The 27,316-nt window shown below is 31.4% G+C and overlaps 3 protein-coding genes across 3 annotated transcripts in view; all 3 read left to right on the plus strand.

The window, feature by feature from the left end:
• Positions 1-27,316, plus strand: part of LOC130448378 (pyrimidodiazepine synthase-like) — a 445,274-nt gene that overhangs the window by 12,324 nt on the left and 405,634 nt on the right. The gene's annotated exons all lie outside the window — the stretch shown is intronic.
• LOC130448370 (choline O-acetyltransferase) overlaps positions 1-27,316 on the plus strand; it is a 135,984-nt gene that overhangs the window by 4,587 nt on the left and 104,081 nt on the right. The window lies entirely within an intron of this gene.
• LOC130448369 (vesicular acetylcholine transporter) lies at positions 492-27,255 on the plus strand. Its single transcript, XM_056785727.1, has one exon. The coding sequence runs from the start codon at positions 582-584 to the stop codon at positions 2,268-2,270; it is 1,689 nt and encodes a 562-aa protein (XP_056641705.1). The 5' UTR covers positions 492-581; the 3' UTR covers positions 2,271-27,255.

Below are 27,316 nucleotides of genomic sequence, written 5' to 3' on the forward strand. Positions count from 1 at the left end.
AATAATTTATCATAGGAAAACACTAATTTGATGGAGCGCCATGTCATAATATCCCGAATATGAGTAAATTGAGAGATTTTTGAAATTTGTTCGATCCGCTAGGTCTCCGAACATAAGCCCACTAGACTTTTTGTACAGTTAATGGAACAAGTCCAATGCTTAAAAAGGAAATGTCGATACGCTTAGAAGCATATTTAATGATAAATTCATGTTGAGTTCCAAAATAACAGATTCAAATAACTTATTTACCCCTTTGTAATTCTGGTTACCAAAAAAACTTTTATACCAATGAAAAAATTTGGAGTAAAAAAATTCTCATACTATGTTTCGAATTATATACAAGAGTTCATTGAATTCAGTGAAAATTCTTTGTGAAATGGTTGCATGCTGGCTATAATATATCATAATGTGGGGTGTGGGGGGTTAAGCGCAGTGCCTCCCCACCCAATCGGACAAAAAAATATTAATAAACTTCTTCTGTCCAGGTTAACCCGGATGGCACTGCGCTTTCCCTCACGGACACCAGACAAGTAGCTTCCATCCCAAGTAAAACCACCACCCACCGTTGAGAACTCTCCAATATGGCGAGAAGAATCCCATTCATCAATATGGAGTTTGCCGAACTGAAAGCAGTCGTATGGGCGAAACTCCAAGAGCCCCGAACCCAAAGAAAACTAGTGTTGATTATAGTGTCTATAGCTTTGCTACTAGATAATATGTTATACATGGTAATAGTCCCTATAATCCCAGATTATCTACGGTATATTGGAGCCTACGAAGATTTCACGGTTCCGGGAAACGAGTCGCTTCCACCAGGTACACCCATGAAGCACGACCACCATGGCCAGGATCAGGCTACCGGCATCCTATTCGCATCCAAAGCAATAGTCCAGCTCATGGTAAACCCATTCTCCGGAGCGATAATCGACCGCATCGGTTACGACATTCCCATGATGATAGGATTGACCATAATGTTCCTCTCGACAGCAGTGTTCGCTTGTGGCCGGAGTTACGGCCTCCTCTTCTTCGCCCGAAGCCTACAGGGAGTGGGATCGGCGTTCGCAGACACCTCCGGACTCGCCATGATCGCAGATCGATTTACGGAAGAAAACGAACGTTCACAAGCTCTCGGGATCGCCCTGGCGTTCATCAGTTTTGGTTGTCTCGTAGCACCACCCTTCGGCGGAGCCCTTTATCAGTTCGCAGGCAAGGAGGTGCCTTTTCTAATTTTGGCGTTCGTTTCACTGATAGACGGTTTCATGCTACTGCTGGTTATGAAACCTATCAAAGCCCAAATAAAAGAATGCCAAATGGCCAAACCGCCAGGCGTGCCTATTTGGAGACTGTTTATGGACAAGTATATTGCAGTTTGTGCGGGGGCTCTTATGATGTCCAACGTAGCTTTAGCCTTCTTGGAACCAACAATCACCCTTTGGATGGAGGACAATTTAACAACGGAAAGCTGGAAAACCGGAATAATATGGCTACCAGCGTTTTTCCCACATGTCTTTGGGGTTATTATCACAGTAAAAATGGCAAAAAAATATCCGCAATACCAGTGGATTATGGCAGCGGGAGGCTTGGCCTTAGAAGGACTATCGTGTTTCATAATTCCCTTTGCAAATTCCTACATTTTCCTTATGGTCCCCATTTGTACCATATGTTTCGGTATCGCTTTAATAGATACAGCTCTTCTTCCTACCCTCGGATACCTGGTGGATGTCCGTTACGTTTCAGTATACGGAAGTGTTTATGCAATCGCAGACATTTCTTATTCGCTAGCATACGCCGTTGGACCTATTATTGCCGGCGGTGTCGTAGAGGCAATAGGTTTCACAGCACTTAATGTACTTATAGCTTTCAGTAATTTACTTTATGCGCCGGTACTGATGTACCTCAAACATATCTACGACTTCAAACCGTTCGAGAACGAAGCCAACGTTCTAATGCAAGATCCTCCAAATAAAGAATATCAAACTTATACGATGCACGACCAAAAACCCATTTCAAGTGAAATACAAAATCATTTGGAATACCAACAACAAGAAACAGATTTGAGCGCTAATTATCAACAGGGGTACCAACAACAAAACTACTCGCAAAATTACCAAAATACATATCAAGAACCGCCTTATCAAGAAACTCCATTCCAGCAGCAGCCACCTCCTCGTCCGCAAGGTCGTGTGCTGCCGCAACAACCTGAAGTGGCTAATCCATTCAGACCTCAAGTTCAATCCACTGGAGGTAACCCTTTTAAACAAGGATTTTAAAAACAGGTGTGTGTATGTGTGTGTATAAGTGTACATTCGGATTCTAAGTGTTTTTTCATTTTATGTATATACCATACCAAATTGTTCCTCTTGTTATATATATTTTGTAGATTAGATAAATCATTATATCCAGTAGGTGAAAATAGCTTTGAGTGAGGCCAATCAGCTCAAATATTCGAATATTTGGGAGGTCCAGGTCGAAAATGAAATATCGAAAATTTCAAATTTATGTTTTTAAGTCGTCTTGATTTAGATCTCTCCTAATTTGAATTGATAAAGAGACAGGTAAAAATTTGACGTTTCGATTCTTTGCGGTCTCTATCAAAATATAATATTGACACTGACAATTTGCATATTTATATTTAGAATATATCTTTAGAATAAACAAATTTCAAATAAGAAGATATCTACATTCAAGACGATTCAGAAACATATCAAAAGGTCTGTCTAATGAATAAGAAATTGAAGAAACTTTAATTCTGTTATTTATCGCTATAATTTTAGTAAGACGTTTTTTATATGTCTTCATATTTTTATAGAAGCTCTAGTCTGTAATATATGAAATAATACAGTGTGTTCAGGAACTGCTGAACTCAAACAAGATATGATTTTATGTCATTTCAACCATATAATACGCCTTTTGATGATTAATGTTATAGAATCGCCTCTTCAAAACATTCTTAGAAAATGCGCTACCTACAAACTTAGAACTTGATATATTGTATACATGTGCAGTGATTAATTTTCCAAAAATTCGAAAATTATGTTTGTATGCTTTAAATTATTATTATGCTGGGTTTTTGACAAAATATTCACTTATTTAGTTCTATTCTATTATTATTAGCTGTCACATCATCAACATACCAAAGATTTTTCTTTACTTCATGACAATATCATTTTATAACTCAAAATTATAAATTGATAATATTGAACAGCATGAAGCAGAAAAATTAAAATAAAAAGACAGCTATCGTACAGTAACCATAAGTATTGTCGTGTCATTGGACAAACGTTTTTTATTAACCAATGTTACCTCGCTGTATCAAGATATCATTGTAGATTAATAAAATTTATCAATTTTGAAGTTTGCCAAGGAATCGCTTTTTTAATATGCTCAAAAAAGGCCACTAGCAATCCACTACCTGGATATAAAATCACATCTTATAGTTTGGTAGGAGATTTTCTGGACACATTGTATATATTCAGTACTGGTACTGAAATTGATTTATTTTCATAGGTAATTGTTAGATAGGGTGTGTAGGGATATTGTGCAATATTGAATTGGTATCACTCAAATCTTTAGGTCAATTCTTTAACCAAAATTCAAAATCTATTTCTCAATACGGTTCAGTTATATTATTTTTTTTTCTCATTATTATATGCAGTAAAATTCTCAGCTTTTTCACTATTGAATTGGTTTTCAGAAAAAGTTCAGTATTCAGTGTTTAAAAATCAGTATAAAGTGTGGAATACCAAACTAATTATAATAAATATTTTTTGCTTAATATACTTCCTTGAAAAAAATGATGATTCCATTGACATAACCATTTTTAAAGATACATTTCAATTGATTTATGACTAAACTTTATCTGCTATTCATTCGAAAAAAGTTTTCCTATTGAATCCAGTCAGTTTATAATGTATATTTTATTTCCAATAAATATGTACAAGATTCCATTTGGTTTTCTCACACTGTATGATGAAGACGAGCTACTGATATTTGAGATATAATTACTGGAAATACACCCTTACTTAATAGGAGAAATAGGAAATTATGCGAATTTCAAAATATTTTATGAGAAAGAATCATAAATTTTGTGTTTCACTTGAGAACAACAGCTTACCAATGGCAAAAAAATGCGCAAGGCAAATTATAATTACTATATAATAAATTATTGAATCCTATTTCAGCACATTGTAAGATATCTCCACATTTCTCATAGTTTGATCAGTGGAAGGAGAGCCCAATGAAGGATTCTATAAAATTCATTATAAAGAAGAAACTATGTGAAAATTTATCTCCAAAAAACTTCAGCTCACTAGATAAAAGTGAGGTTATGTTAATCATTTGTTGGAAAGTATGTATTTCAATAATATGATCATTTGAGTATAACACGATGAAAGGGAAGAATCCCAAACTTGTAAGAAAAACTGTACGCTTCCACAGCGTTCATATATTTCTTTATTTTGAAGGGAATCATGAAGCAATGATTAAAATGCTATGATATGTCAATCTCTACAAGCCCCACATGTCGATATTGTAGATGAACCCTCAGTAAAGCATGTATTTCGTCATTCCCTATTGTTTTATTTTTCTCTATCTCCAACTGTCCTAAACAGTATGATAAGAATTGCTCATATGAAGATAATCTTGAAAAAATGAAAAACTACACATACTCTTATTTACCATGTTCGGTATTTGCAATGACGAAAAAGTTATCAACCATTTAATTCAAAATACAACAAGCGATGATTATATTTCGAAATCTCCTGAAACGTCTAGATCATTTTTGAGATTATCTAAGGCTTCATCTCTATTTTGTACCCAAATGGTAATTTAATATATTTACACCGCGGAAAATTAAATACTTTAGAATATTTTCTTGCTATTTTACATTTTTACCACAATTTTGAAAATCTGTCGACGTTTATCTCACGATTTAGAAGGTGAAATATTATAAAACCTTTTCTTTTATCTAAAATTGGAAATCTTATAGGTTCTAGTGAAGCCTACAACAATATATTGGTCAGATTGGCAATCGTATTGCTTTAAAAATACTATAGTAGAGTGATTCAATGAGAATTTGCAGTAACGAAATCTAATGTGAACTTATGAGGTACTGACTTCTTTTTCTTCAAAATAAATAGCGATTGAGAATGTGAGATCAATTTTTTCCCACAAATTCATGGCCCTTCGACCTTGTATTACACTCAAATTGTCAAAATATTGAAATGGATATTTTCCAACTATATATGGTTGTTTTACTTTTATGTGAAGATTTCTGATAGTTCCTATTTTTTCGAATATGATTGGTTACACTCGACACAGTTTATAAAGCACTTAGTTGTGGTGCTGAATGGGATCCAACTTTGCTCCCTTACAACTTTTGTATCCTATTGGAAATGAGATTAGTTAATTTTCAAAAATATACCGAATATTTGTGCTCTTTTGGTATTTTCCAAAACTGGAATTGAAAAACTTCTTTTATTAATTTTCAACACCTAGTGAGATCCCAAGAATTTTTATCTAATCACCATTTTTTTCTATATCTCCAACAGTTTTTATGATTCTCTCTCAAAGTTATATTGTCAAATGTCTTTTATATAAATGTGAATATACACTGAATATTTTCATATATCATGAAGTTTTGAGTTGATTTGTATCTAGTTATCATCAAAAAAGTTTTTTTCAATTTTACTTTGAGCTTCATTACTTCACATTATTTTCCAAGAGCTATAATTAACTACCAAGAGAAAGCGATAAGAATATAAATTGAGAATTTAGTTCATAAAAAACTTAAAAACCATAAAATTAAAAAAAGGCTGGTATGTAAGGAAATCTGATTATTGAAATACCGGAAACTGAACTAAGATAGTGAATTAATTTATAATATGGAAAAAAGTTAATGACATTATTTATATTCATAACGATAACGATTGAATGAAATATATCATTTATTTTTCAAATTGTAGGCAAGAAGTGATTTTAGTTTCCAATGTTTGAAAGATTATTTTTGGAAAAGAGCCAAAGCAACGATTTTTTTTAGATAATTAGCAAAAAGAATTATGCTTTCAAAATAGTTGAAGAATTGACTTACGTTTAATCTGGGTACATTTCTTTTGATAAGCTTACAATTCGCAGATATTAATGATTCAAGTTGATATAAAAGATTTCAACTCAAACTTTCTTCATCATCCATACTACAGTAATTTTTATCACTATTAGTAAAACAATTAGGTAAGTAGTGAATGGATGTTAATAGTTTCATTTCAGTCACTAAGAATCTCAAACGCTCAAATATGACATTGATTGAGAATCATATCATAATCGGAAATATTCTCTGGAGTCTTCGTAATTAATTTCATTGTCCACATCGATGATTGTTATAATCAGGGTTCATTTTAATAGTAGAATTTTATAAAAACTATGTAGTTCAGCGCATCGCGTCTTAATTGTTTACTGTATGTATTTTTAGGTATGCAAATGTCTCATAGGCAGTTCCTAGATACGTCAGAATAACTAGAAGAAAGTTTAATAGACCTTAAAACGAAATTGATTCGTTAGAGCCCCAAAATAAAAATACGATAAAAAACGATAGTTACTAAACTATTAGACAGGAGAGCAAACTATGAGTTGCACCTTTGAGGCAATAAAACAGATATATAGTCACACAAGGTGATATAGAATATATAGAAAGACCCTAACCAAATTTGGGAAAGATCGAATGAACTAAAATATATATTCATTAAAAGAAAATGGTAGAAGGAAAGTTAACATTATACGAATAGAACATTTATTGGGAAAAACTTTTAAACAAAATGTACCAGTCCTTTATGGCTATCGAACAGGCTATGGTTAATAACTCGTGGAAATGAGAGTAAGAAGCTATTATATTTAATAGATAATAAATTGGAAAAATCTATATTACAAGTACCAGAAAAGAGGAGAATATAGGAACCAGGTTCATGTCCGATCTATTCATTTTTCAATGCACATCATTTTTAAACCCAGAAATGCATCAGATTCTCCTCTTCATAAGGGAAACCAGAGAAGCGGCGGATCAATACTGAAAATGTGAATAAATGGGAAAACATATTCCAGTCACTCGATGTTTGTGACATTTATTGAAATTTATTCATATTTGGAGAGATTTTACTTACTAGTAATTGTTTTAAACTACCATCCCTTATTGAATAATCTAACGAATTGTCAAAATTAGCTGGTTTAAAAATGGCCGTCGTGGGGTAAACAAATGCTTGTGACTTTATGCTCTTCGTGGTTTGTACAGTTATTTGTTAAATTTTATACGTTTATATTTTCAATTTTATTTTGAATTGGCTTCTAAAAGCTACTTGAATAAGTATCATTTTGCCTCTCGGAAACGTGGCTTTGTATAGCACAGAGAAAGTATTTTAGAAAATTATGGAAAATGGGCAGGATTCTGACTAAAGCTGTAATGAAAAAGGGTTAACTTCACCTAAAGCCTGAATATTATCCTTGTACCTTTCAGCTTACAATCGGTTATCACTTCGAACCCTTAAAAAGTATGTTTCCTAAGCTCGAACGCAACAGTAGAAATTAGTACATAATTTAATGTTGTCAATTGTTTGAAAGCTGAATGAAAGGAAACTGCAAAGATGCTCAAATTAAGCTGTATTAGTTCCACTGATACACGAAGTATTTATAATATCCTCTGAATACCATAAAACAAACAACAATACAGAAAACAATACTTTCGGACGGAAAAAACGAAAACTATTACGCATACATACGAGATAATCGATTGCTTTGCCTACGGCGGCCATTGTGTACTGTTTTTTAGATTGCCGTATAATGTTTGACTCGCAACTCTATAATCAGTAAGGAGTTAAGAGGATCAATGATCTTTGGATACAATAATCGATAGAAGTGCTCTAGAATACTCAAAACAATCTACGAAGAATTCAAATAGGAACGTTCGTACTATTCTAAATTAAAATTGAAATCTCCAGAAGTACAAAAACTATTGTGTGAAAACTATTTGTTGTAACTCGTATTCTTTTGGGCTTGTTATGAAAAATTCTGCTTTCTTTTCGTTTGCACAAATAACTATTTATTCCATATTATCACTTTGAGTTGCATATGTGGATATTTTCTATAATATTCTTTTTATATTTATTCATTATCCCATAGGCTATGAAATCGCCATACGTTGAACCACATAATTTAGCGTGAAAAATAACTAGATTGAACATAGCTTAATGCAAAAGGGCACACAAAAAAAGTTATAGCTCTTCAGAAGAACAAAATAGAAACCAATTTTCTTCAATATTTCATATTTAACATTTTGTAATGAACATGGATAGCATTGCATTCTTTCCGCAAAAAAAAATATATAAATGGTCCGAATCAGTACAGACCAAAGATATTTAGAGGGGTTTGGAAGCCATAAAACCTCCCAAACTTTCCTTTGCATCATAATTAATTTTGAATTCTCAAACATTTGTTCATTTTGGCAGTTATCACTTGTTTGAAAACCTAGTTCTTATCAAGATTTGGCTTCTTTTCTATTAAGCTTCTGAAATTCTCTAGTTGAGTGCTCAACAATACTGGTCTCAACGAATATTTAGCTAACAGATACCTCAAAAACTACATAATTCCAATTGAAGCTCGTATTTTTTCGAATTTTTGAATTATTAAGTGATTAAGATTTTTGTTGACACATATGCAGAAATCGTAGATATGTATTTGATAACGGGTTAATTTGATGAGGCTAGAACAGGTTTTCAAATATTTTTTGTGAATTGGTAATCATTAATTAATGAAGTGCAAAGTGCAGCAGCTGCGAAGCGTGATGCAGTGTAGCAGGCAGAAAACGATTCATTTCCATTGATCGCCTTTTGATAAAGTTTTCTGATATTAAAAACCTTGGTACAAGCTCAAGATGTTCGTTATATAATGGTTTAGACAAAATTTAAGAAACTTTATTTTCATTCTTATCAATTAACAGTAAATTAGTATTCACTAGATGAAAATTTTTCTAAAATAAGGGGATTTGCTACTGTTTTTTAACATAAAACAACGGAAATATCATTTTTTTTTCATTACGTTTGAAGCTATGCCCCTTCATAACGAACATATATGTATTGAAGAGAATCCGTTCTTAAAAGAGTTTCATAGCAGAAGCCTACTGATTATTTGGTTTTAAGAAAGAGAACGTGCGTTCTGTTAAAATAATTTACTAATAAAAATTGACGCATCCATAGAACAAATTGATTTAGTCAGTAGACAATAATTCTCTTTTTCTTCTTGGAACAGCGCCAAATGTATAATCAGAAGAGTGGAGGTCGTTTTGAACTTCAATCTAATCAAATGAATACTCAATGAAAAACAGGTTGCATTTCGATGAAAACTGTCTTTCAGAAGTAGTCAAAAATGATGTATGAAACCGATGAAGTCATAATACTGAATATTTGTATCGCATAGAAAAGTTTGATGCTTTTTAGAGGCTCATAATCTTCCCAAAATGTTTAAAAGCTCTTCAGACATAGTGGTTTTTATAAGAACAGTTCATGATATATGGAAAAAATAGATTTCCGTTGTTCAACAGCTGTAACTTTTTTTGCATGCAAAATATTTTTCACACCAATATGTAGTTAATTCTTTTTTCATCATATTCGTAATTATAACGGATTTTATTACTCTTGAAAGAAATGTGCTGCTTTTATTTATTCAGTAGAAGTACGAAAAAAATAAAGATTATGGACCTTCTGAAAGAAATTGCACCTTCACATATCTAAAATAATCGATTATATCTGCTAATAATTATAAATATGTACCCATATTAGACAAAGATCGTGTTTTATTCCCAACTATAAAGAAAATATATATTTTAGTTTGTCTCTCATAGTTTTGTTTGACGTTTTTAATATATTCTAATAATATATCAACTAAGATCGCAAACATATCAGAATCGAATGATTCAAAGTGTTAAGTCGTGATAGGTCGATAACTCGATCGCTTAGATATACAGAATTAGTTATTAAGACAAAGGATATCTTTGAAAATTGTTCAAATGATGCGAAAGAAATGAATTGATATCATTCGGTGCTAAGCCGGTCCGTATATAAATTTGGACGAATCCAGAAAGTTGATTTTTTGAATATTGTACGTGTAGTACTTTTCTACGTGCCTTTCCGGATCTGAAAAAATTGGTTGAACTTTCTATAATACCTCTAATATGCGATGGGATACAGGAATTCTAATAAAACTTTCTTTGTAGCTTTTTTCTACCGTTAATATTTGTTCAGATATAAAAATTTCTTTAATTTCTTATTTCTTAGACCTTTTAATATGTTTATGTTTCTGAATGTTCTTGATTATGTCTCTTCTGTTTCAAAATTAGTTTTTTCAATAATTTTGCAATAGAAAAGACCTAAATTCAAGAGCATTTAGAAACATAAAGATTTCAAAATTTAGATCATAGAATTTGTTTTTTCTCACTTTCCCTCGTTTCATGCGAGATATCAAAAACAGTTTTCTTTCAGTTGATCTTATAGAAAAATATGACCTATAAAGTGTCAAAAAGTTGTCCATACCATTCCTCCAAGCACGTTCTTCTTCACCATTGAGATGCTTAAAAGAGTTTGCGCTCGAGCTTGAGACCGGCAAAGTATGGAACTTCGTCTTATTACTCATTATTCTATCTACTCCATTGAAGTCAGTTGTGTTTTGAGCGCCTCTACGGATTTGTGAATGATGCTCTGAATGTGACCAAAAAGAAAACTGACTAACGAAGAGCGTAGAAGGGAATGTTAAGAGCATGAAAATATGTAGTTACAAAGTCGATCGATTTAGAGGTTATATCTACCACCAGATAGTAATCAAACTTTGCTGTATATGGTGTTTATACACATGTAAATTCAGTGAATATTTTGCGATTACAGTAAACGACAAAGAAGTTGGATCATCTCCACTACTTCCATCAACGAAAAACGCAGTACATATCATATATTTACAGGTGGAAAAGTAGCTCTAGGTTTAGAAGCTTCCTTAAGAATATGGTTCGCGTCGAACAAATTATGGACTTACAGTCCATGCGTAGTACAAGTGAACCACCTTCATCAGATCTTTTGAAACTAAACTGTATGTGGAAGTAGATGAACAGGTGTTGCTTCAATTGTAGTGTGCGAATATACAACAAAGACGTCAAAGTCTAACCATGTGAATAATTTCATTACATACTAAGAAACCGAAACTGCGCACCGATTTACGTCGTGTCATGATATTAACTAGATTTCAAATATTAATACGCTCTAATATTTGAGATTTCTTTCAATTCTGTCACAGGGAGGGAAAAAACAAAAAAAGAAGTTTCTATATCAGACATTATTATTCTTTTGTCAAGATGACGAAGAAGATACATTTAACGGCAATTTAGAGTTGAGCTCACTGCACAATATTTAGAAAGCAGTTTTCTGGTTTTAGTAAAAATATTATATTCAAAAAGTATGAAAACCTGTAAAGTCGTGTCATCTGCCTCACTAAATTGGAATTTCTCCGTTGGAGTTATTCATTCTGAACACTCTTTTAACACCATCACTACACCGACACTCACAATTACACTGTCTGACGCGCGTTTAATTGTGATTTTTGGGGTAATAGCAGTGTAAAAAGAGTGTACAGTGCATCTGTCTATCTTATGAACTAATATTCTTAGTTCTGTGGTATATTGTCAATTTAATAGAATGTGCATCGCGTTATGAATTATTTTTGGAGGAATCACGAATTTTGTGATTATAATTTGAAGCAGCACGAAGCAGATGCATGATCAGTAGTGTAGAACTTGATTTCATTTTGTATTTTCCATTCAAGCAAATTCTAAAGTTATAAATCGATATTTTTGACTTTTTTTTGCACTTAATGGGGATTAAGAAGAATTGTTTTTTTTCTTATGCCAAGTCCGCCACTAAGCTAAATTACCTAATGACCTATGTTACAGAAAACGTTTTTAAAGATATCCAATATAAATATTTATATGAATATACTTTATTACGAATACATTCAAGTACAACAAATTGAATTACTTGCTGTATTTTTCAATTAATTTCTGTTGTTACGATATGAAAATAATGTTTTTTCTTTTCTTCTCCAATGGATTTGAGAATATATTTTTCATAATTTCTCAGAAGGTACCAATTTTACATGTTTAAACTCCTCATATTCTATATAAATAGTTCTTGCATTTACAATTGCTTAGTTTTAAAAGCATCCATAAACTATTCATTTTTGGAGAATGAGAAATAGATCTTTGAGGGCATTCTCTTTAAACAAGTTAACAGACGTCAACAGTTTACTTTCTGTAGGAATTCTATCTTAAAAATGAATTTCAAGCAAGTAAAATGATTATTACTAAATTTCAAAATCTTATGGTAGTCGTGACATAACTTGTTTTACAGTTTACTCAACCTCAACCACAGATTTCACGTGTATCCATAGTAGGGACAGCTAATCCATGAGTACTGCAGTACGTTCTCAGAAGATAATTCATAATACTATGCTATCTTCTTGCAATAGCAAACGAAATGCCGTTCAATAGCCTTTAGTGAAATTGACCAGTTGAATAATTGACTTACCTTCCGATATAATTCTGTTGGTCCAAAATAGTGGACTGATTTAACTGGAGAAACTTCCTCAAATCAGTCCAACGGAATGCGTAATGCGGAGGAAAGGTGCCGAGTGTGTGTGTGATTTTGTGCACTATGGAAGTTGTTTTTACCTCTTTAAACTTCAATAGATTTTATTAATAATCATCCGACAAAAAGATGGAATTAAAAACGAGTGTAGGTCATAATTAAATGTTTAAAACGTTTAACTCTAGATAATTATGACAAAAGATTGGATTTAATATAGTAATATAAATCACAGAACATGTGTTATTAGGATCAACGAATAGTTTGGTTAAATTTGATGTTGTTTATTGTTTGGATATACAAAAAGACATAATGGACATATGTCTAAGATTATACCCCATATAAAAATATTCAGTCAAGTTGAATATTCAATAGTTTAGATGTAATCTGTTCATAACAATAAGTATATGCTTTCGAACTATGAATTCAATCATTTCATCGTTTCTACTGATACTATTGTGTATACAATAATCAATCGAACTAGAAGATCAGGTTCCCAAATCTTGTTATATCTTCATGACCAGTACCCAAACAAAATCTGCAATTCTTTTTAGCATATAATAATAAGGCATCAGATCCTAGTTACTTGTGCATATCCATTACATCATGTAGAATTTGATTACGAAAACAATACACCTCTGTCTTCAAGATCGATACGCCGCTCGATCAATACACTGCGTTCAACCCAATCTTTCACCGATTTCTTTTAATTAAGATTAATGATTTCGCACGTCATTCTTGTCCAAAATGCTAGTATGGATGTATACAGGTAGTAAATATTATTTTTTGTTGGGTTACCTCATGTAGAGGAACGTTTTTAATTGTGTCTGTAATTGTAAATGGAAGGAATAAATAGATATTTTGAGGAATGTGTCATACAACTATCTTCAACTATCTTTTTTCTTCGTTTCGCAAGCTTGATTTGATATTGCTTTTAAACTTTAGACCAAGGTACGTGCGCCTTGTGAAACATATTTTTTTCACTACCTATATAATTATGAATAGATTCATCATCTAAAAGAACCTGCTCAACATTTTTCTCAGAAAATAATTGGTAAAATCGAGTGGGATTTTCTAGAAACATCAGTACTTATCATGGCTTGATATTAATAACGTGATTTGTAAACGCTTTTAAAACAGTAAACGGTCTGTCAGACCCGTTTTAATCGGACGCGGTTCGTTCTCAAAACAAACCGGAAACGATTGAAGCCTTGTCAAACTTACACTTCCCAAAGTTTATATGACTTTCCGTTTTATACTTGTCGATTCAGATATTATGAAGTTATAGCCATGTTTGAGCTGTATGGAAAAATGAAAAAACGAAGGAGAAATATAAGAATTCATTGGGTGCATCTTTTCATCAATTTGCGCCAAAAATTGGGAGCACTCAAAACTCTTTCCCGAAGTTAAGAGAAACGAAAACATTTTTTTTTAATATTTTTGGATTAATACGAATTATTGATAATAATTTTTCTAAAATTAGATGCTAGATGAAATAGCAATAACAATCACTTTCAGATCCACTGGTTATTGGGATGATACCAGAACAAATCGTGCATATGTGAACGTTTCAATTGGCTTCTGTTCCCCAGACAAAAGCTTAGATCTGATCGAAAACTTTTGAAATCTATTCCTATGGTGGGAGTATTACAACAGACAACGAAACAGACCTTACAGTTGCTTTTTTGGTCATAAATTCTACTGAGAGTCATCTTAGGACTAGCAAAAAGACCTAAAAAACATTAAAACCAGTTGACAACATTTTTTTGTTATTCTATTAGAAGTGTAGAAAAGAATAACAAAGATAAGTATTAACATAAATTACGTTTAACACTGAACTAGCAAAAATCCAATAATTCATAGAAGGCCTTTGGTTGCATATTGGACATAAAATATCTTCGACATCTTTCTTAACAACTCAAATCACTCTTAAGGCACTGGCCATCGTAGGAACTGACGTAGTGGCCCTTTTTAAGGACTTATACTGACTACAAGAACTTTTTCTTTTAAATAAAAACAGTTTATTCTTTTTTAAAAATACTAAAATGTTTTTGAGGTTATAAACCGCAAGCCACTTCAAAATGGAGGCTCCATGGCATCGTAAAGTGAAGTTGCAGTCTCGTCTGTGGCAGTAACCAAATATTGGCGCAAAATTTGAACTTTTCTAACTTATAAATGTGAAAAGTTATGATAGTGGGTCATTTTAGGTGCAGGTATCTTATTTTATATCCATATTTTCAAAATATATTGTAATATTAACATCATTATTATGAAATTATTTGTTTGCCTGTTTGTATAGGTATTTATCTATTTCTAATTCATGATTCTACTCTTGTATTATTAATGAGCCGTTTTCTAGCAATTACCAAAGAAGATAAGATCTAAAAGACTCTAGAAAAAAATAACAAAATGATCCACTTAATCGTTTTTACAAAAAAATTGATGTATTTAATGCAAATTTTCTACCTGTTCATGATATAGTAATTGAATGTATTCCGTACAAAAAAATATTTAGATGTAGGTTTAGAGTTAAGTCACATATTAGCCCGCATCACTTACCCCGTCTGTTTTTTTGATTGATTTTGTACATTGGATTTTATTGGACTTAGAAGTCGTGACTCTAGTGTCAATTCCCCATTATAGGATATATGTGCAAAAATCTATATCTAATTTTTGCCGTTACTATAAATACGTTTCGGAACCAGAAAGTATTGCTCATTTATGTAGATAATGTTGTAAATGTAACAAACACATACAGAATATATTTTCAATTGATATTAACAAGAGCCCGTAATTTACTATTAGAAAGAAAGAGGTTAAGATTACTGAAGAGATTCTCACAAGATATTTTACCATATTCGAATCAAAAAGACAACCAAGATAACAAAAATTACACTTTGGTTTTGGATTTTATCAAATATTGGAACTAAAAAAGTATAAAATCGTTCGAAAGCAATTTTATTTCTGATTCAAAATGACAATATACTCATTACGAATATCCTAAAACAGACTATTCCGAAAGTGGACAGTCTCAATGAATCATTCTATATTTGCACCCTCCAAAATCAGTATTGAATTTATAAATTTCGCTTAATTTATATAGATAACTAATGCAAATATCACTGAAACAAACTTCACTACAGCAACTAGAAATTATTAGCTACTAGGAAGACATGTTTTTCGATTAATTATATTCAATTTTATTATAATTAAGTTCTCGAGGAAAAACTACAGAAATATTCACAACATGAATTTCAATATTAAAACGCATATCAGTAGAAACAGCAGGTAGAAACTGATAACAACCCAAGGAAATATGAAAGAAAAGAGCTTAAATCAAAGATGGTGTGACGTTGAAATGGAAAAAAAGGAACTAGTTCAATAAATTAGTAAGAAAAGATTGAAACGGTGTATAGAAAACGACGATAGAGAATTACTAGTAATGAACAAAGAACTATGAACTATTTTTGTTCATAAAGTTGGTTAGATTCAATAATATCTTAAAACACTCAAAATAAACTAAAGAAAGAGAAGTAATTCACAACGAAGTGATATACCAACTGGATATACAAGTTTGTAATAGTAAATGAAGGGGAAATTTATCTAATACACTAGATATAATGTCTACGTCTAGTCAATATCAGACCAATCAAATTAGCTGATTATACCTCATGAAAGCAACATTTGATGGAAACTATCGGTCCTAAATTATAAGCATGAAACCAAGCAATTCGAACTAGAATACTCCAGATAACTCAAAGAGAATAACTAAAATAATGGTCATAACAGAAGATCGAGGTTACTGATATTATCAATATAGTTGATGTAGTTGAAGTTACCCAAAATATGATTTTTGATCAAGCTGAAACAACAATCTTAGGAAATTACTCGAACAAAGTGAGTCAATACAGTGAATCATAGACAACAATTGACTTAAATGATGATATTGTGGATAAATATTTAGACTAGAGAAATTATAAAAATAAGGTTCGATAGTTTAAGAGTATAAAATCTTACAATTACCTTAGATTATCTAAATGTGTGTTACATAAGGTCAATTTTGACGAACTATGTAGAAGAAGGTAACGATGAAAAATTCAAGATAAAAGGCATCTAAAACTAGAAAACGATAATAACAGAAAACTTATAGAACACGAATAGAGTTGAGCGGAAGAAAGAGGAGGAAAGCTGTGGTCTACGATAATATTAGATCGAAAATACTAAGAAATGTGTATGGAATAGATCTAAAAACGCCAATAAAGTTGTAAAGATGAATATGGATGGAATAAAAAATTCCGACAGATTGAGAAAAGGTATAACTTGACTACTTTTTTGAATTGGTGAAAAAAAAGACATTGCTAAGTGTGGTAAAGTCCACGAAAATATATTAGATACAAACTAAATAGACAGCCGATTAGAGAAATTGCAAAGTGTTTTCAGAAAAGGAAATCTAATAAACATTGAGAATTATACATCAATGAACGTACATAAATTAATCTCTTGACCATTTTTTATACATGGTACTAGTGGTTCTCACAAAGTCTGAAATGAAGTACTCGAGTTAAGGCAAAGGTGTTACTGAAAGGGAAACGAAATAATAGAAGACTTAAATAGAGAAACTATAATTGAAATAGGACGCACAAGAAATCTTTGCCCAGAGGAAAAAATGCAATGACGGATGTTACGAAAATAACTTGAAATGAAAAATAGTTGCAGAAATTTGGAATTAATAGAAATACACACACAACCAGCACCCACATCAGGTTCACGCGGACTTACGATGATATCTAAGTTTCTATTTCAAAATTCTACTTTGTTATAAATATTTTCTTGAAATATCAATCAGTATTCAGCTTTCGTCAAGTTTATTATTATAACAAGACAAAAAATTATTGTATTCACTACTATATTACAAACAAAATGTTGTTTCTCACATATAACGGACTTAACTTATTCAATACTGTCGTTTATTCGCTTTTTGGACTCACTTATGATCAGCGTTGTCCAAATCAAATATTAGCAGTGAGTGAGTGGTTTTCTAGAGCCTCCTCAACTCAAATCGAATATCCCTTTTTCGTATTCTTTCAGACAATTTGAACTATAGATTTAAAATCTATTCATCGATTCCCGAAAATAAAAATACAAGATTTTTTTGAAACATATACAGTGTGTTCTGGGATTTGAGGCAAAAAATTGTGAGTAGATGGCGTAAAAACCATGTTGTGACCGCTCGTTTGTGAGTTAAATGCCTTCAAAGTTGCGAAATCACAACTTATATTCGAATATATTTTTTAAATCATACATAGTTTTCTTAGCGGAATAAATAATTCTACACTACTATTTGAAGGTTAGGGGCGGCTCATGCTCAATGGTTAACAGTCCGTAACTGTTACAGGGACAACCTGTACAATCTAAAAATAGCAAAATAAATGTTTCAATTGAATTCTTAACAAAATAGTACTATTTGTGTAAATCGATAAAATGTATCGTTTAGGAGATATTTTGATTTCAAGATCATTGTGCATGCCAAGGAAATCGTTCGTGATGAAGAAAATTATCCTTATTATTGAGAATATGGCATGTACACCCATCTAAAAATCTAAATGTCTCTTAAATAATTAATTTTATCGAGTTAAGCAGAGTTTATTTGAAACAGATTAATAAATTCATTTCTACTGTATTTAGATTGTACAGATTGTCCCTGTAAAAATTACGGAATGTTAACCATGGGTATGAGCAGCGCCTGGCCTTTGGATACTAGTGTAGAAATATTCATTTCATCAAATACACTACATGCACATACTCAATCGTCAAATGAAAATTCATAATGTCCAAATGTGTAATTTGGAAAATATTCTCAAATATAAATTCTAATTTCGCGGTTTTAAACGCCTATAACTCAGAAACGAGGTATCTTATGAGAAATTTTTTTATGTCATAGCATTATTTTAACTTCATCTACTCACTCCAGAATTTTTTGCTTCAATTCCAGTCCTATATATTACGCGAAGTGTAGCTTTCGAATTAAGTTGCAGTACATACTGGAGGATTTTTTCAGGTGACATCTATAATGTTAGATTTCGCAGCTTCACACTTTTTAGAGCTTTTTTCAATAAATAATTTCCCAAACATCTGTATCTGTCCATCATATTCTATAGCACAACTAGTATATATATTTAAAACAGCAAGAAATGTTTACTAGAAGCAGTTTTAAATTGGTTGGAATGATACGGTTTGATTAGTTTCATAATTGAACTTCAGTTTTAAATATATCCAATTCCTCTTCGTATCCATGACATCCTGGTACATCTACACGCATTTTTTAACATTATTTTGAAAATATAAAAACTAACATGAGGTTATTGTGGTTAACTTAGAGTATTTTTGTAAATTTCTGTTAATTCACTTTGTATGATCAAGTTTCACTGAAATTGAATATTTGATATCAATTTTCATGACAAATGTCAATTTTTGAACTGTTTATAGATCGATTAATGAATACATTGATTTATCATATGACAAAGTATCAAAAATTTGGAGTATAGCTTAAATTTTTAATTTCTTTTATAAGTAAATTTCATAGAAGTGAGTGAAATATTAATAATCGAGCCTTGTCTCGTTCCAATACACAAATATCCACATATCGAATACAAGCTTAAAACCTTTCATATGGATAAAAAAAGATGATGTTTAAAAAATAATAATTTCTTTTATTGATTATCATATTCTTTAGGCCAAAATCAAACCTAGAATATGCTATAATATGCATGAAACAAATTCACTTTTTAATCAAAATAAATTGTAAAACATTTTGTAATTGTCGTCCAGATACTTGGTAGAAAGAAAACATCCTAAAAAATCCAGAAATTTGTTAATTGGAACGGGACTAGTTTAAACCATTAATTAAATATATTAAAAAGTCATATAAAATCCAATATTAAAAAATATTTGTGCATAAAATATTTGTTATCAATGATTATTAAGTGCTTCGCCGTAGATAGTTACAAAGTATGATACAAATTATAAAATTTATGACATTCCACTTACAAATTTTTTAAAAACATCTAGAAATTTAACTAGCACCTTCACCAAAAGTTTCAGTATCAAAATTTTCTTGATATGTGTTTTCTTTCAAAATTTATAAGTGGAATGATCTAAACTGAAACAACAGGCGACTTCAGTCACATCGAAAACATTCTTAAAGATCTCTATGTATCATCCTCATTCTTAAATGTGCCTGTATAAGATTGAACATTTACATATCGAAAAAGCAGGGCATTTTTACACATTATCTCCTTAAAACATTTGCAATTCAGTAAATGTTAGTCTGTACCATCAGTTTATAGAACAGAGTTGAATAGACTGGAAGAATTTTCAAATTATAGAAGCTATATGAAATGTATTTGTTATGAGTCATGTATTTAGTTTGTTTGATAAAAAAAATGTGTCACGCTCAGTTAAGCTCATATTTTTTAGATGAAAAGAAGACAATTTCATGATTAAAACGAACTTGATCATTTAATGTACTTAGAGATATTTTAATTCATGGTTCCACTCCATTCCATAGAAACTAATTTCCACGTGTGATGGTTTTGAGTAATGAAAACATCTAGAAATTAAAAATAATTAAGTTTGACGAATTGGATAATTCCAATTATCCTCATGTAAGAATGGGAATTCGGTTCACGGGTTGAACCGCGTTAGAATTTTAAAAATTCCCGACGTTTCGGCTCCCACTTTGGAGCCATTATCAAGAGAAGGGTGGGGATCGGGTGGTTATAGGTTCATTGATAACAAGTGATCTGATTCTGTGGTCTCAATCTGCCTACTCCACGCAAAGAATCACCTTTTTTCCTGGTTGGTTCCAAGACCTCAATCTGTAAACGAAGCAACTGGTTCGCAATATTTCTTAGTCTCTTTCAAGATCATTCTGTTACATTCGAAAACACTGCCAAAGTTACATCTCATGTCACCCAGATCTTTTTGTGACTCAAGATTTTTCACCTAGTTAATAATATCTTGTTTTTGACGTTGATGTACATATCCTCACGTAGAATGTCTTTGAAACTTTTAAGAAACTTGTTAGAAAACTTTTGATTGCAGCTACTGATATTTTTTCTGCTTAAATTTGATCTGAAGGGATTCTATACTCCATTAACCAATCTCTTTGAAACTTCCTACGTGTTCTTGAAGAAGTGATATGAATTGAACGTTACTATTACTAAAACTCCTATTTTTTTCATGTTTTCATACCATTATCTCGGATATCGTTCTTCAAAAACCTCAAAATTTTGCTGTAAAAGTTTTATTTGTCCGCCAATCCAATTTTTAATTTTTGTAATTGGAAACTCAAGTACAATTACAGGGAATGAGCTTTTGTTATAAATTTACTGCTACTAATGGGCTGGAAAAACGTAAATTAACAACTTGAACAGTTTTGATTACTCCCACTCAATAGCACAGTTAGTAAGATTGTTTAGACATTAATGAAGATAAGACGGCTCATTCCAGTTAAAACGTGTCTTTAAGTGAAGACCAATAGACCTAGAAGACCTAAATCAATATGGAAAAACCAGATACATAAAGACTTATAAGTACTGGAGTCCGCGTTTTTGAAGAAAGTAATGAGAATGAGTAGAAAAAAATGGAACACAAGGTAAAAAACCATCTCTATAGCAGAAATGAGTGGAACGAGACAAGAAGAAGAAGTGGGCGATAATTTTTTTGAGGAGTTTTGAGTCATCTAAATGATAAAAATATGATCGCGTTGTAATTCTTGGAAATAATATTCGTACATTCGGAAACTCTAACGATTTTTGTCAAAAAACTCGTCAAAGTTGTTCACGAATCCCAATTAATCGATAATTAGAGGTCGATTAGTTAACAGTTGGATGACAGATGTGAATAAATAGTCAAGTGTGCTAACTAGAAGCCCTCATACTTTCCAGCAAACTCACTTTGTTACTTCTGAAAGCCAGTAAACTAACAGCCGTCCGTCTTCAATATATAGACAAGTTAGAAACTTAGTTCCCCGTTATTGCTATAGTTTTTACAACAAAACTTGAGTAACTCATGAAAAACTGTCTTTCATTACTGCTTATATTCCTAGTTGTTGCTATTTTATTTTTTGGAAAAAATGAAGCTGACAGTAAGACCTCATATGTTGTTGTGTGCGTTCTCCCAAGAAATTGATGGTTTATCATGTCTTTTATTTGTCTCGATGACACATCACTGACACCTTCAAATACCCAGAATCTAGACCCTAAAGCGATAAATGATGAAATGATAACTAATAGTAAGACTACAATAAGGATGAAGTGCAATTAACTGAATGTGGAACTGATTGTCTGAATGGAAACAACATATTTGACTATATTTTTTAATTAGAACTATATATTTCGTATGATTTTCATGTCAATTATGGAATATTTTTGAAGCAAATACTCAAAAGTCTTTCATTCATGGACTGTGAAATAACTTACAATAGAATATCAGTTATATTAAATAAAGCCGGTACTACACGATGCGTCCAACGTTCGCACCAGCATTCATCTTCAAATGTAGACTGAAGATTGGATCTAAACCTTAAGTTATGGAAACGTGGCAAAAAAGTGATAAGCAGCATTCAACAGATATAAACTCTTTCAAAATAGAATTGAAGATACTAAAACTTTGACGCGGGTCGGAAAAATCATCAGTCGATTGACCACGCGATGCGTCAAATCATACCATCGTCCAACGTTGAGAGCTTTAGACACATCGTATGGTACCGGCTTAAAATATGGGTAGAAAAATTTATTCACTTCCTTGTTTTTTTTATATTTAACTCTACTCTTTTCAACTCTGTTCGCAACCAAGATGGATACTCTTGATATCATATTTTTATAGAAGGTTTTTTGGCAGTCTGGGTTGATCACTTGATTTAACAGATCAAGTTGCAGAGTTTATTGAAAAATGAAAGCTGGGAAGATGTAAGAAATTATAGTGTGCATTGCCAAACAGAAAATTTGTTTTGTAAAGTACTGATAGTTTAAATCGGACTCAAATATTCTGGAGAAGAAACGGGGATCAGATTATTGATATAGAAATTTGAAATAATTTTCCAAGCTCATTCGATTCTTTACTCATTATGTCATATTGATTATGTAATTGTGAGTTATCAGATTGGTTTAATGTAACTCTCTGGAATTAATATAGAGGTTATAAGAATATTGAGAATTGTTAATATAGCCAAACCACTAATCATTTAATATACTGTGCTGCAAAATTATTGCTGGATGGTTGGTTTCAACTGACTGAAACAAGTTTAATATCTAGTTTTCTATTGCAATTTGATACATTTTATGTCATATTTGGGTAAATCTGGGTGACAGTTCATCTAACGCCCTAGATGAATACTGTAAAGCTCTAACTTGCTGATTTATGAGTGTTCATTCATTAAGATTTTACGCTGTCCAATCCAAAGTGAAGATATCTACTTGCTAGAGATGATTTTCCATAGTCTTAGCTACATGTGGACGTATTATCATCCATGAATAGCATTATATTGGATGCTAAAATGTCACCACACCCACCGGTATATCTTAGATTATCTTCAGTGGTCTATGGACTCTTTCCAATAAAGAAACAGAATCAATAAACAAACACATCTCCATATACAACTGCTCCAATTTTCTTACTGCCAGCATATGGTGCATTTTTAGTACCTGCAATTTGGAAAATAGATTTTGATTATTTGACCATAAGAGAAATGATGGAATAAGGGAGATATGTGATATCCAGGATGTAGTGAGATGGCTGAATAATCGGCGAAGGAAATGGAGAGACCATGTGGACAGAATGTCAGATGACAGGTTGGCAAAGATTGCACAGAAACAAGAGCCGAATACATCTCAACCACCAGGACGACCACCTACAAGTTGGTGTGAAAGCTGGTCTTCATCATCCCAGATCTTCTTCGGTTCGTACCGGTTACGACATCGATAAAAAAAATTGATGAATATGTCGTATATTATTTTCAAACTATCGGCTTACATTCAAATATTGTTCTACAACATTTTACAAAATATGTATTACTTTTGTGAGCCAGTATAGTTTTTGACCACTCCCTATGATATGTTTTCGAATATAATATAACAAATACGAGTATTGATTTTTGAGTTTACATTAAAACTGAATCAGAAAGGAACAAATGCGAAAAAAGTCTCAGATCGACAAACTACTTTGCTCCATTACCAAAAGTTGAACCGAGCATTTCTTTGAATATCTGTTGAGTAACGCCTTTTTTAAAATTATTAAAAATCATCCAACTTAAGCCTAAACGGGTAATTTCCATAATTGTACAAACGTTTTATATTCTATTATTAATAACTTAGTCAATTTTTTAAAAGCCACTGGCTTCGCAATAGCAACCTCAATATTCTCAAATAAAATAATGATACAACTTGTTAACTCCAGCTTCTTGTTCTACTATAAAAAATTAAAAACCAGCTCTCATATCAATAATATTTTTGTAACAAGAAGTATTTTTAATATGGCGTTATATGGTCGATGGTTCGAAAGGCTGATTGCTAACATCCCCGTTTCTTAACCTGTTTTTTAAATATATAGGTACTTAAAATGAAGACGTAGATATTAGAATGTATCAAACGTAAAATAATAAGTGTAGTTAATGTATTATATAGCCGTATCTTTGGATGTAAATTATTTGTTTCAAGTTAAAACGAAGGTGCTTTCTAGAAAAAAAAACATTGTAGTGAAGATGATTATTCTCAAATATGGAAAATTTATCACTCATTTTCATTATTAAAGAGCGAGAATGCTGAATTGAATCACTGAAATACTGGATGCCTATTGATAAACGTATTTCTCACAACTTGTTCTTTCAAATTTTGATGCGGGATTAGATATTCATGTCTGATTTTTCTATTATAAGAACATTCTCTTTATCATACAGTAGTCGATTTCTAATTAACCTTATGAATGATTAAATTAGTGTAAGAAAATATAATATTGAAGAAAAAACCACTAAAAATTTTGTAAAAGGTCTTGAACTGTCGTAACGAGGGTATCGCTTAGAATGAGTTCCATTTCCATGGTAACTCAAATAACACTAAAAATCAATTTGAACTAATACTAAAAACTTCAATCTTCAATCTCTCAATGGCAGAAAGAACTTACAACTTACTATATGTATTTGATGTATCAACCTAATTCAGAATATTTCCCAAATACTAAGAGTCGTCTTTTCGAGGCATTACTGCTTCAATGGACACCTGAAAACGCCAGGTTTAGCAAAGAGATGCAGATAGTGCATAGAGGACAAAACCTCTATCCACACGCTTCTAAAGTTTGAAAAACTTCGGAGCTCCAGAGGATTACATTGAATAATTTATTATTTATAAAATCTGTAATAGCTAAAGCCAAACATCTAGATAAGGAGCCGGCTACAAAAAACAGGATCGAACTTTGCTGTCCTTAAGAAGTGGAGTTTGGTGAAGTACTAAGTTGGGGCCGCTAGTTTAGAAGCTGAAATGACGCGTATCTTATCAACCCTGTTTTTTGTAGCCCTCTCTAGAACTAATCTATGATAGTTCTTTGTTTATAAATTTTGATATGGTTCATATATACTATGAAGTCAACATAATAGATAATAGGGAAGGTAGTTGTTTTCTTCGAGGGAAAACGGAGCAGAAAAATCCACTTTTTTATTTGTTTCATTAAGTTCTTATAATGCATTTCTGATAAAACATGAAACATTTATTCAACTACAATCGATTTTCAAAAAATAATGAAATTAAATAATCAACAATTTTGACATACTATCAACAAAATGGTTGCAGTCAGATTTTATGAATGATCCTTTTATATTAATTATAATATTGAATTGCAAATGTGATACATATAATTATGAATAGGACAAACAATATTTCAAGAGATCGTTACCTTTTTGCAGGCGGTAATTTCCAAGACTGAGTATTTTAGAATGAACTTTCATTGTCTTTTTGCGACACTTAAACCACATTTTCAACTCCATTGTTAATAAATGAAACAACCAAAACAATTTGTTGTTATGATGAATTTTTTTGTGGAAATGATGTTGCTTCAGTAGCAGTTATTACATAAAACAATACCGATGAAATGATTGAATTGAAATCCTCCTTATATTTGGAACTAAATTATCTGTTGAAATTTCAATCTGGTTTTACTTTTTATATGTTTTTTCAATAATTTTTGAATCTGTGATAAGCAAACTGAATAAAAAATTTCTTATTTTTTTAAAAATTTCAAAGATACTAAGATTTTTGGGGTTATTGCAGTACTTTAAGTGGGCTCAAAAGAGACCAATCGATCGTCCCCAAGTGTCATTTTGAGGATGCTTAATCGGTACCAAAAAACTAAAACTGTTTCCCAAAAACGAAGAAAATGAAGACTCAGAATAACAACTCTTATTGTTGACCGTTATCTGCGACTTGCAGTTTTTAAGAATCCTCGTGATACCTACAGAATTCTGGGAAGAAGACTTTTAAATGATGCAATGAGAAACAAATGTTATCTTGGACATTGGAAAACAAACACTGAACCTAATGAATACAGGAATGCAATTGCCATAGATTATATTCGTTAAATAAATCCATTGATTCCCTTACATCAAATTTCGAAAGATTTATTCTTTTCGAAGATGTATAATCATAATCTACACAGGAATTTGTTTTAATGACCGTGCAGAGTTGGTTATATTGAATAGAAAAATGACATATATAATGATTAAAGTAGTAGCCAAGATACTCCATAATTTCATGCCGCTATAGACACTCATTTTTATTTTCATCATCTAACTCTTCCACTAAGGTTCCGTTCAGGATACGGGATCTGATCTGATAGAGTTGGGAAAAGTTATGATCAAAACTCCCACACCATTTTAAGTATTCTAATATTAAAGAATAAATTTTATGGATCATTTTTAGCATTTAAATGTTAATAAATATATAACCTTTCAAGAAATATCATCAAATTATTCTAAGCTAGGTCGTCAAATAGAAATTAATGAATTTCCTCGAAGCTGCTAAATTGTGAAATATACGACATAAATTTTAGATTTAAATAGAAAACTTTGATGTATATTAAGAATATTAAATCTAAATGAATATTTAGTTATCATTAGTTGAAATAAATTATTTATCCAATTATTATTTTCTAATCAACAACAATTTGAATTGCATCAGATAAGAACATTTCAGTCTTTTATTGTATAATATGATAAAGTACCCGTTCGTAATAAAATAATAATCATACTGTCACTATAAAAAAGTGAAATAGTTATAAAACCTACCAAAAGCACACAAATTTTCATTAAAATTGTTTATTAATAGTCTATTCACCATCACATGAAAAAATATGATGTTATAATATTTGTAATAAATTTTCCAATGGATATGAACAGTATCATCCACTGTTCTATATTTGTTGCTAATGTATTCAAGTTATTATATGATAAATGAAATGGTACTGTTGATGTTCTATACTTTATTAAACACAGTGTACTGATATTTCTCGATATCTGATTGAATCTATTAAACTTTATTGTTATGGATTACGCGTTTAATTATATCACCTTTGAAAATATACTAAAAACTTAATAGAATTCCCCATTA

Source organism: Diorhabda sublineata, chromosome 8, assembly GCF_026230105.1.
Source record: "Diorhabda sublineata isolate icDioSubl1.1 chromosome 8, icDioSubl1.1, whole genome shotgun sequence".
NCBI classification, from domain to species: Eukaryota; Metazoa; Arthropoda; class Insecta; order Coleoptera; family Chrysomelidae; genus Diorhabda; species Diorhabda sublineata.

Bases quoted from the DNA above. Each gene is read 5' to 3' on its own strand.
- LOC130448369 (XM_056785727.1), top strand. From the start codon at position 582: ATGGCGAGAAGAATCCCATTCATCAATATGGAGTTTGCCGAACTGAAA.